General features: G+C 37.1%; 1 protein-coding gene across 1 annotated transcript in view; it reads right to left on the bottom strand.

Moving 5' to 3' along the window:
* Positions 1–13,488, bottom strand: part of LOC308293618 (unconventional myosin-Va-like) — a gene marked incomplete at both ends in the record, with an annotated part of 67,949 nt that overhangs the window by 15,939 nt on the left and 38,522 nt on the right. Inside the window, 5 exons of the mRNA XM_080736213.1 lie at positions 610–741; positions 1,205–1,288; positions 8,297–8,422; positions 9,011–9,151; positions 11,853–11,934. Of these exons, the coding sequence (XP_080592339.1) occupies positions 610–741; positions 1,205–1,288; positions 8,297–8,422; positions 9,011–9,151; positions 11,853–11,934 (565 nt within the window). The remainder of the gene's footprint in view (positions 1–609; positions 742–1,204; positions 1,289–8,296; positions 8,423–9,010; positions 9,152–11,852; positions 11,935–13,488) is intronic.

Consider the following 13,488-nt stretch of genomic DNA (forward strand, 5'->3'; position numbering starts at 1 on the left):
CTGAAATACATTACATTCATTAATAAATACTGTTTAAGGGTTAACCTTAACCCTTTATTCTTGACAAATACCTGTCAGGGGACAGCATGGCAACAATGGTGATCAAAAAAGTAAATCAAAGAAGGAGATTCCCTTTGTCAACAAGAGTGCCCTCAGGACTCTTGCTGGGGCCCTCATTCAGTCTCTGACTATGCTTGCACCTCCTGGTACTCCAACATCAAAAAGCCAGTAAAGACTACGCTCCAAACCTCCCAAAACAAACTGATTCGACTACTTCTCGAACTGGGGTTAGGGTTAATGGCTTTATAAGAGTCTGTTAGTTTAAACTTTCTGCAGCTAGTGTTGCTAACCCCTAAAATCTGGTAAAAACACTGAAAAACCCCGGCAGAAGCTACTGACTTAAGGGGAAGACCACCAATTTCGATTTGCAATACAAACCCCAAAATCAATCCTCCAGTTCTAAGCAACAGAGAAGGTGGGGAACTTTTTTTTCGTTTAATTTCCACACTCCTCTAAGGCATATTAATAGTTAATAGTTAGTTACAGACATTGAAAATGGATGGTCTTCCCCTTTAATGAATGCAACCAGTGTGTAAACAGGGAACTGACCTGCAGTCCAACACTCTTCTTATGAGCTCTCTGAGCTGGACCAGAGCGGGCTGTCTTTGATGATGATGGAGATGAAGATAAGGGTGGAGGAGCCTTGGATTCATCATCCAGAAGAACCAATAAGAAGTCCCACTGCAACACAACACCATCACTGAAGCTTGACTACAGAATGATTTCAGTGTTTATGAAAGTGCAAAATAGGCAGCCTTCCGGCTCTATTTTGATTATCTTAAGTACCAGCTTTTATGCATGTCCATACTGTCTCCGACCACCAAACTTTTCGTCGTAAAGGTCCGGTTCAACTACAAAATGACGTCACTCGCATCTGCTGAAAAGCATTACCCTGAATTAGAGATCGGAAAGTTGCACGTTGGAAAGTCAGAACTCTCAGACGAAAGGTTTGGTGGTCGGAGTCGGAGATGTTACGAAGAGCTGGTACTGAAGACAATCATAATATAATACAGCCCTTTGTGTGTTTCATATTATTACACCCAAATGGAAACTGGCCACATGGTGGCACTAGAGAGCCAAAGCCATGCACTCACTAAAACCAGCAGATTGAATGAATACTTTTACTTTACTTAATAATATTTACCTTACTGGTCTTCAACAGGTTGATGTGCTCTTCGTTCACTGTGTCTTTATTCTTCTCTAGGAATCCATCACACTGATACTCCACCTCATTAAAATAATATTAACATATTATCACACTGATACTCCACCTCATTAACATAATATTAACATATCATTAACATATTATCACACTGATACTGTACCTCATTAACATATTATTAACATATTATCACACTGGTACTGTACCTCATTAACATAATATTAACATATTATCACACTGATACTCCACCTCATTAACATAATATTAACATATCATTAACATATTATTATCACACTGATACTCCACCTCATTAACATAATATTAACATATCATTAACATATTATCACACTGATACTGTACCTCATTAACATAATATTAACATATTATCACACTGGTACTGCACCTCATTAACATAATATTAACATATCATTAACATATTATCACACTGATACTCCACCTCATTAACATAATATTAACATATCATTAACATATTATCTCACTGGTACTGTACCTCATTAACATACTATTAACATATTATCACACTGATACTCCACCTCATTAACATAATATTAACATAATATTAACATATTATCACACTGATACTCCACCTCATTAACATAATATTAACATATCATTAACATATTATCACACTGATACTCCACCTCATTAACATAATATTAACATATCATTAACATATTATCACACTGGTACTGTACCTCATTAACATAATACCAGTAAGACTCCCTAATCGGGAGATAAGCGACCGTTGGTCGCTTATCTCCACAAATATCACAACCTCCACCTCTCACGTCATACGGGTAGCCATAGTTACACCTGGAATGTTGAATCTCCATATATGGAGATAACCTACGCATCACACAAAGTCTGACCTCACCAGCCCATACTTGGGCATGGACGACTTATATCTCCATATACGGAGATGGCCATATATGGAGATACGATGACATCACAGAGTCCACAGCTGATGATGTGGCGTGATGTCATACAATACACAAACAAGCCCTATATAAAGGGGCAATTCTCACCAGGGAAGAGAGCATTGCCTGGAATGTTGAATCTCCATATATGGAGATAACCTACGCATCATACAAAGTCTGACCTCACCAGCCCATACTTGGGCATGGACGACTTATATCTCCATATACGGAGATGGCCATATATGGAGATACGATGACATCACAGAGTCCACAGCTGATGATGTGGCGTGATGTCATACAATAAACAAACAAGCCCTATATACTGATGCGATACGATGACATCACAGAGTCCACAGCTGATGATGTGGCGTGATGTCATACAATAAACAAACAAGCCCTATATACTGATGCGGAGATATGAGCAGGGCAAAGGTGTGACGTGTGACGTGTGACCGACCGACCGACCGACCGACCGACCGACCGACCGACCGACGGACGGACGGCCGGTGGAGGTTTTCATAGTAAACTGCTCCCTGACGGTCGCAATTAACATATTATCACACTGGTACTGCACCTCATTAACATAATATTAACATATAATTAACATATTATCACACTGGTACTGTACCTCATTAACATAACTAGAAAAGAAAATTTCTAAGAAATTTTAAGTGTGCCTGCAGCTCGCTAAGTCTGTGCAACCTTGTGTAGCGGTTGGTGTTAGCATTAGCGTTACATTTTTTAACATTAGCATTTTTTGCATAAGCTTTAACATTATGGTTCTTCATATGACACCACCCACATGTCTGTACGACAAACAGATCACGAGATAAAGGGTCACTTCCTGTTTGGTGAGGGGCACTTCCTGTTTGGCGAAATAGGAGGTTAATGACTCTTAATCAAGTCATTTGATGACACCCACGCGTCTGTACGACAAACAATTCATGAGATATAGGGTGACTTCCTGTTTGGTGAGGGGCACTTCCTGTTTGGCAAAATAGGCCCCAATTAAGGTTAAGGACTCTTAATCAAGTCATTTCACACCACCCGCGCGTCTGCACGACAAACGGTTCACGAGATAAAGGGTCACTTCCTGTTTGGTAAGGGGCACTTCCTGTTTGGCGAAATAGGCCCTAATTAAGGTTAAGGACTCTTATTCTTGTCATTTGACGCAACCCGCGCATCTGTACGACAAATGGTTCACGAGATCAAGGGTCACTTCCTGTTTGGTGAGGGGCACTTCCTGTTTGGCGAAATAGGCCCCAATTAAGGTTAAGGACTCTTAATCAAGTCATTTGATGCCATCTACGCGTCTGTACGACAAACGGTTCACGAGGTAAAGGGTCACTTCCTGTTTGGTGAGGGGCACTTCATGTTTGGCGAAATAGGCCCCAATTAAGGTCATGGACGACCGGAAGTCAGCCATTTCGACTAATTAGTGGCGTTTTGGCACATTTTTGGCCGTTATCACGGGTCGCACTTTAACGACAGTTTTTTGAGAAAAAAAAGTTTTTTGAGAAAAAAAAATTTGAGAGAAAAAAAGTTTTTTGAGAAAAAAAAAAATTTGAGAAAAAAAAATGTTTTGAAAAAAAAAAAATGTTTTTTCTCCAAAAAAAAAATGTCTCAATTTTTTTTTTCTCAAAAAACTTTTTTTCTCAAAAAAATTTTTTTTCTCAAAAAAATTCTTTTTTCTCAAAAATTTTTTTTTTCTCAATTTTTTTTTCTCAGAAATTTTTTTTTCTCAAAATTTTTTTTTCTCAAAATTGTTTTTTTTCTCTCAAAAATTTTTTTTTCTCAAAAAACGTTGTCGTTAAAGTGCGACCCGTGATAACGGCCAAAAATATGCCAAAACGCCACTAATTAGTCGAAATGGCTGACTTCCTGTTTGGTTTCTGATTGGCTGCTGGCCTTGTGACGTGCGTAGAGCTGCGAGGCCCCGGTCATCGCTGCTTGCAGCTTTAATTCATTAATCGTCCATGACCTTAATTGGGGCCTATTTCGCCAAACAGGAAGTGCCCCTCACCAAACAGGAAGTGACCCTTTACCTCGTGAACCGTTTGTCGTACAGACGCGTAGATGGCATCAAATGACTTGATTAAGAGTCCTTAACCTTAATTGGGGCCTATTTCGCCAAACAGGAAGTGCCCCTCACCAAACAGGAAGTGACCCTTGATCTCGTGAACCATTTGTCGTACAGATGCGCGGGTTGCGTCAAATGACAAGAATAAGAGTCCTTAACCTTAATTAGGGCCTATTTTGCCAAACAGGAAGTGCCCCTTACCAAACAGGAAGTGACCCTTTATCTCGTGAACCGTTTGTCGTGCAGATGCGCGGGTGGTGTGAAATGACTTGATTAAGAGTCCTTAACCTTAATTGGGGCCTATTTTGCCAAACAGGAAGTGCCCGTCACCAAACAGGAAGTCACCCTATATCTCATGAATTGTTTGTCGTACAGACGCGTGGGTGTCATCAAATGACTTGATTAAGAGTCATTAACCTCCTATTTCGCCAAACAGGAAGTGCCCCTCACCAAACAGGAAGTGACCCTTTATCTCGTGATCTGTTTGTCGTACAGACATGTGGGTGGTGTCATATGAAGAACCATAATGTTAAAGCTTATGCAAAAAATGCTAATGTTAAAAAATGTAACGCTAATGCTAACACCAACCGCTACACAAGGTTGCACAGACTTAGCGAGCTGCAGGCACACTTAAAATATCTTAGAAATTTTCTTTTCTAGTATTAACATATTATTAACATATTATCACACTGATACTCCACCTCATTAACATATCATTAACATATTATCACACTGGTACTGCACCTCATTAACATAATATTAACATATTATTAACATATTATCACACTGATACTCCACCTCATTAACATATCATTAACATATTATCACACTGATACTCCACCTCATTAACATAATATTAACATATCATTAACATATTTTCACACTGGTACTGTACCTCATTAAAAACATATTATCACACTGGTACTGTACCTCATTAACATAATATTAACATATCATTAACATATTATCTCACTGGTACTGCAACTCATTGACATAATATTAACATATTATCACACTGGTACTGCTCCTCATTAACATAATATTAACATATTATCACACTGGTACTGCACCTCATTAACATAATATTAACATATTATCACACTGGTACTGCACCTCATTAACATAATATTAACATATTATCACACTGGTACTGCACCTCATTAACATAATATTAACATATTATCACACTGGTACTGCACCTCATTAACATAATATTAACATATTATTAACATATTATAATCACACTGATACTCCACCTCATTAACATAATATTAACATATTATCACACTGGTACTGTACCTCATTAACATAATATTAAAGATATTATTAACATATTATTATCACACTGATACTCCACCTCATTAACGTATCAATAACATATTATCACACTGGTACTCCACCTGGCAACACATCATCAACAATGTAACAAGTCCAATCGGTCTGTTCATTGTTTAATATCAGATATCAGATCTCATACACCCTGCAGTAGTGTTTAATATCAGATATCAGATCTGATACATCCTGCAGTAGTGTTTAATATCAGATATCAGATCTGATACATCCTGCAGTAGTGTTTAATATCAGATATCAGATCTGATACATCCTGCAGTAGTGTTTAATATCAGATATCAGATCTGATACACCCTGCAGTAGTGTTTAATATCAGATATCACATCTCATACACCATGCAGTAGTGTTTAATATCAGATATCAGATCCGATACACCCTGCAGTAGTGTTTAATATCAGATATCAGATCCGATACATCCTGCAGTAGTGTTTAATATCAGATATCAGATCTGATACACCCTGCAGTAGTGTTTAATATCAGATATCAGATCTGATACACCCTGCAGTAGTGTTTAATATCAGATATCAGATCTGATACATCCTGCAGTAGTGTTTAATATCAGATATCAGATCTGATACATCCTGCAGTAATGTTTAATATCAGATATCAGATCTGATACATCCTGCAGTAATGTTTAATATCAGATATCAGATCTGATACATCCTGCAGTAGTGTTTAATATCAGATATCAGATCTGATACACCCTGCAGTAGTGTTTAATATCAGATATCAGATCTGATACACCCTGCAGTAGTGTTTAATATCAGATATCAGATCTGATAAACCCTGCAGTAGTGTTTAATATCAGATATCAGATCTGATACATCCTGCAGTAGTGTTTAATATCAGATATCACATCTCATACACCATGCAGTAGTGTTTAATATCAGATATCAGATCTGATACATCCTGCAGTAATGTTTAATATCAGATATCAGATCTGATACACCCTGCAGTAATGTTTAATATCAGATATCAGATCTGATACATCCTGCAGTAATGTTTAATATCAGGTATCAGATCTCATACACCATGCAGTAGTGTTTAACCCTCTAAGGCCCAAATATAGAAATACTTGAAATAAAAAATTGAAAAAAATCAGATGGTGTTGTAGGAGTCCCAATAAGAGGAAAATGTAATGTTTTTAAAAAAAATGTTTTTGAAAGATTTTATAGCCATAAATCAAAAATCATAAATCATGCTCTAATTTATGGGGGATATTTTTCACAATAATAACATATGTACATGTTCTAGACATTCTAATGATCACCAAAAAAAAATAGTACAGGCATTTTACTTATGTTTTTCTGAGGAATAGCTTCCATGAAAAAGTGAGATGTTGTTCGTCAAAACTCTGGAATAGCGGGTGTGGCGGGTGTGAATGTCAGCCCCTGTGGGGGGTATTTATATGCAAATATTGTGGCCAATGGCATTGTAATACTAAACAATAGAATCCAATGGTGATGTTTAGGTGGTAGGGGGAGCTAAAATAAAATGATTTAAACCTTTATTTGGATAAAATACAAACGTTGTAATATTACAACAGTGGGCCTTAGAGGGTTAATATCAGATATCACATCTCATACACCATGCAGTAGTGTTTAATATCAGATATCAGATCTGATACATCCTGCAGTAGTGTTTAATATCAGATATCAGATCTGATACATCCTGCAGTAGTGTTTAATATCAGATATCAGATCTGATACACCCTGCAGTAATGTTTAATATCAGATATCAGATCTGATACATCCTGCAGTAATGTTTAATATCAGATATCAGATCTGATACATCCTGCAGTAGTGTTTAATATCAGATATCAGATCTGATACACCCTGCAGTAATGTTTAATATCAGATATCAGATCTGATACATCCTGCAGTAATGTTTAATATCAGATATCAGATCTGATACATCCTGCAGTAGTGTTTAATATCAGATATCAGATCTGATACACCCTGCAGTAGTGTTTAATATCAGATATCAGATCTGATACATCCTGCAGTAGTGTTTAATATCAGATATCAGATCTGATACATCCTGCAGTAGTGTTTAATATCAGATATCAGATCTGATACATCCTGCAGTAGTGTTTAATATCAGATATCAGATCTCATAAACCCTTCAGTAGTGCAGGGACTCACTTTCCCATGATCCTTCAGGAGATGGTTTTCCATTCAGACAAAAGCTATAGAATTCAGAAAGATTATCTAGGATTCTACTCCCAGATCATCCAAATCCTCCAAAGACGTTTTTTCTTTCTTAACAAAGCATTTCTAAAGAACAAAGAAAACATGATCGTTGGATGATACAAACATCCTGTTACTCATCGTGGTCACGCCTATTACTTCTGTGGGTCCTTCAAAATAAGGTAAAAATATCCGTGAAAATCAGCATTTCTGAATTATAAAAACTGTCAGTGGGAAATGAGTTAAAATATCCCTAACGCGCTGAACAGGTTGAGAATTAGACAGGAGGTTACCTGACATTAGGGTTGGTTGCATTTATCGGTATCGCCTGATATCGAAAAATCAGATATCATCAAAAAAGTAATTATTTATCAGACGTATTGTCAGCGATGAGTTGGACATTCTGGGTTCATTCTTACAGCCAGTAGAAACAATGTAATCTCTCACTAGAGTAGAAATAACATATTATATCAGTAGAATATGTAATCTACCATGTCAGATTAATGTAATCTGGTACCTTGTCAGCAAAGTGTTGGATGATGAAGGCGGTGTTGGACATCTTGGGTTTGTCAAAGTGAACGTTTTGCTTCAACAGTGTGTTGTAGAGTTTCTGAGCCCAGGAGACGTCACTGCCTTTAGGCATCTGAAACAAGAGGAGAAGTCACTTCCTTTAGGCATCTGAAACAAGAGGAGAAGTCACTGCCTTTAGGCATCTGAAACAAGAAGAGAAGTCACTGCCTTTAGGCATCTGAAACAAGAAGAGAAGTCACTGCCTTTAAGGTTGTCTCCGCCAGGCCGAAAGGCTTCAGCCCTGTCTGTCTGTCTGTCCGTGTGTCCGTCCGTCCACTCCCTGGATGCCTTTCAGAACCTCTGCCCCACATTTTTACTCTATATTTGGTGAAGGGTTTTGTAAATACCCAACACCATACCAAAAATCAAATATGTATCACCAAGTGCACGATGATTTTGGCCGAATGCCCTCCCAGCTATTAGAGGGTTTCAGGGGATAAAGACAGTTTACTTTAAGTATAGAGGGTTTTAGTGAATATAAAGAAGGTTTAAGTATAGAGGGTGTTAGTGAATATAAAGAAGGTTTAAGTATAGAGGGTTTTAGTGAATATAAAGAAGGTTTAAGTATAGAGGGTTTTAGTGAATATAAAGAAGGTTTAAGTATAGAGGGTTTTAGTGAATAGAGAAGGTTTTAGTTGAAATAAAGAAGGTTGTTCCTTACCTTACACTCCTCATCCAGTAAATCCAGGATTCCCATCCGGTCTTCTATCAGACCGATGCACAGCTGGTTGTCGTAGAAGTCAATCAACGTCCAGTTGATGTCCTCTGACATGTACTCCTCTTGTTCTAGTTTAAACACATGCTACACCCCACACCACACCACACCACACCACACCACACCACACCACACCACTCCACTCCATTAATGTCCAGTTTATGTCCTCTGACATGTCTTCTTCTTGTTCTAGTTTAAACACATGCTTTACACCACATTAGTATTATTATTAGTGAAGTACACATAGACTCTATAAATGTCTGTGTTCTCAGATACACACACCACATAGACCAGAAGTGTACAAACCTTTTTCAAATTGGGCCACATAATAAAATATCAGAACAACCAATAATATCTCCTGACAAAAATGTACTTTCAGTACATTGGCCTAGGCGACTGCCCACCACCTGAGATCTGATCTAGCCTAAATTAGAAAATAAAATAAAAAAAATGTAATCTGAAAGAGTATTCAACTCATGTAAACACTTATTTTATATAGTTCACACTGGGCCAGTAGTAACAGACGTTGACCACTTGGGGTCGCACTTGGTCTTTTGATAAAACCAAGGATGCTTTTTGTCCTCTTTCCCCATCCAGTGTTTTCTAAATACAAAAGAACAAATAGAAAATAATAGAAAAACACGTCTCCTCATGCATTATAAGGACAATTTCAGTGAAAAGAACAAAGGACGGTTGTTTTCAATGACATTAATATCAAAATAATGAATCAAACAAACCTTAAACACCTGGAAGGCATCGCATGATTTGTCACCTTTACAAGGAGGTACAGCCCATTTCGAGGCAGGAGCTACACAGCCAAACGTGTGGGTAAAGCCGACCAAAATGTTGCCAAAATGGCCTGCAATACTGTTCTGCTGGCATTTACTGTCGTTTTGGGCTTCCCTGACACTGAGCTTAACATCAAAGAGTGCAATCATTCAATGAACAAAGCAACAAAGGTGAACACCAAAAGAACAGTATTGCAGGCCTGCCAGGCTATTTTGAAAATCTTTCGAGGGGCACTACCACATGTTTGGCTGTGTTGCTCATTCCACAAATGCCAGATCCTTACAAGCTGTACCTCGTTTTAAAGGTGACGAATCAACAATAAAAATATATAAAAGTGTAAGTGAAATACCCCTTTAAATGAAGTGAAATATCCCTTTTAATGAAGTGAAATATTCCTTTAAATGAAGTGAAATATCACTTTACACTGCTATACCAGACGGGGTAAACAGTGAAATATCCCTTTAAACAGCAGAGCGGCTAAATATCACTTTAAACTGCTACCCGACCGGGTAAACCAGAAATCCACCATTAAGTCCACAAGCTATTTGACTTTGTTCTTATTTATTCTGAGTTCCTCTGTCAGATCATGGCTGTGAACGCTTTCTGTCCTTAAACACGTCTGTTTGATCTGCAGGGACACTGTTCTGAATCTATTGAACTGTTTGTTATGAGAGACACTGTTCTGAATCTACTGAACTGTTTGTTATGTAGAGACTGTTCTGAATCAACTGAACTGTTTGTTATGAGAGACACTGTTCTGAATCTACTGAACTGTTTGTTATGTAGAGACTGTTCTGAATCTATTGAACTGTTTGTTATGAGAGACACTGTTCTGAATCTACTGAACTGTTTGTTATGTAGAGACTGTTCTGAATCTACTGAACTGTTTGTTATGAGAGACACTGTTCTGAATCTACTGAACTGTGTGTTATGTAGAGACTGTTCTGAATCTACTGAACTGTTTGTTATGTAGAGACTGTTCTGAATCTATTGAACTGTTTACTATGAGAGACACTGTTCTGAATCTACTGAACTGTTTACTATGAGAGACACTGTTCTGAATCTATTGAGCTGTTTACTATGAGAGACACTGTTCTGAATCTATTGAGCTGTTTACTATGAGAGACACTGTTCTGAATCTACTGAACTGTTTACTATGAGAGACACTGTTCTGAATCTACTGAACTGTTTACTATGAGAGACACTGTTCTGAATCTACTGAACTGTTTACTATGTAGAGACTGTTCTGAATCTATTGAACTGTTTACTATGAGAGACACTGTTCTGAATCTACTGAACTGTTTGTTATGTAGAGACTGTTCTTAATCTACTGAACTGGACACGTTGGTCTCAGGTCAGCCTGTAAAAAACATTTTCATCCACATTAAGCACCTTACATTGATATCACATTGCTCTACATACATATGAGATACAGTTTATTTCATATTAGATTATATTATTATCATATTACATTGATATCACATACTCTACAGTTTATTTCATATTAGATTAGATTATTATCATATTACATTGATATCACGTTACTCTACATAAATATGTCAATCTTTTCCCCTGAGATACAGTTTATGACACAAGGAAACGTGTCAGAATATCTGTTTCCATTATTAGACAGATTGAAAATAACTTTCCTCATTCTGGGGGGAGCATTTGCCAAATATATCAGATAGCTCTTAACGTGTTGCATTGCGTGTGCTTGTAGATCTGCTATTTTTGGCAAAAAGATTTAATAAAGATATTATCAAAGTATTCTGCAGCACCCCGGACTTGTGGCATCACCCTGATCTAACAGTTTAATACAGCAGCCAATCAGAATGCTCCTACCATGTGATTAAATATAAGAGCCAATTAGAATGATCCTACCATGTGATTAAATATAAGAGCCAATCAGAATGCTCCTACCATGTGGTTAAATATAAGAGCCAATCAGAATGCTCCTACCATGTGATTAAATATAACAGCAAATTCAGAAAACCCCTACCAGGTTGAACTGCTGCTGCAGCTTCTCGTTGGCGTAGTTGATGCAGAACTGTTCAAAACTGTTGACGTCGAACGTTTCAAACCTGAGAGGAAACACATTAACACATTGTATACACTGTTAACCTACTAACCTGTTAACTAACCTATTAACACATTGTTAACCTACTAACCTGTTAACTAACATATTAATACTATACATTAACACATTGTTAACCTACTAACCTGTTAACTAACATATTAATACTATACATTAACACATTGTTAACCTACTAACCTGTTAACTAACCTATTAATACTATACATTAACACATTGTTAACCTACTAACCTGTTAACTAACCTATTAATACTATACATTAACTCAAACTCTGCCCTCAAAATACCCCTTTGTACCCCTTCTCTGCCATGCCCGTAGAACCCGTAAATGTAATAAAAATTAATTAAAAACATTTTTTTTATCGAAGCCGAACTAAAATAGGCCGGAACTAATGCTCCGTGATCGGTTTCTACACGGACTTATTATTGAGCGGACAACTTAACATTGGAGTCCCTGAACCGGAAGCGGAAGTCCGTCCTCTATTTTGGCCCGTAAGCTTTCTGTCTGAACTCCGCGGCTTACAGATGGAGAACTTATTGATCAATTGAAAAAGTTTCAACGGATTTGAGAAGCTGATGGAATACGCGAACACACGATGCATAGCAGTGTCCGATCACGCACGATGGGAACTGGACGAGCGCCCACGTTAACCGGTAGGAGAAGCCGGCAGTGAAAGACATAGAGAAATTAACGGGCTTTACGGCCGTAAACTACGAATGAGTTAACACACTGTTAACCTACTAACCTGTTAACTAACCTATTAATACTATACATTAACACACTGTTAACCTACCAACCTGTTAACTAACCTGTTAATACTATACATTAACACACTGTTAACCTACCAACCTGTTAACTAACCTGTTAACTAACCTATTAACAGAACCTGTTAACTAACCTACCTATTAATACTATACATTAACACACTGTTAACCTACCAACCTGTTAACTAACCTGTTAACTAACCTATTAACACATTGTTATCCTACTAACCTGTTAACTAACCTATTAATACTATACATTAACACACTGTTAACCTACTAACCTGTTAACTAACCTATTAACACACTGTTAACCTACTAACCTGTTAACTAACCTATTAATACTATACATTAACACACTGTTAACCTACTAACCTGTTAACTAACCTATTAACACATTGTTAACCTACTAACCTGTTAACTAACCTATTAACACATTGTTATCCTACTAACCTGTTAACTAACCTATTAACACATTGTTAACCTACTAACCTGTTAACTAACCTATTAATACTATACATTAACACACTGTTAACCTACTAACCTGTTAACTAACCTATTAACACATTGTTAACCTACTAACCTGTTAACTAACCTATTAACACATTGTTAACATACTAACCTGTTAACTAACCTATTAACACATTGTTATCCTACTAACCTGTTAACTAACCTATTAATACTATACATTAACACACTGTTAACCTACTAACCATGTTAACTAACCTATTAATACTATACATTAACACACTGTTAACCTACTAACCATGTTAACTAACCT

Source organism: Nannobrachium achirus (assembly GCF_963921795.1).
Source record: "Nannobrachium achirus genome assembly, chromosome: 11".
Classification (NCBI taxonomy): Eukaryota; Metazoa; Chordata; class Actinopteri; order Myctophiformes; family Myctophidae; genus Nannobrachium; species Nannobrachium achirus.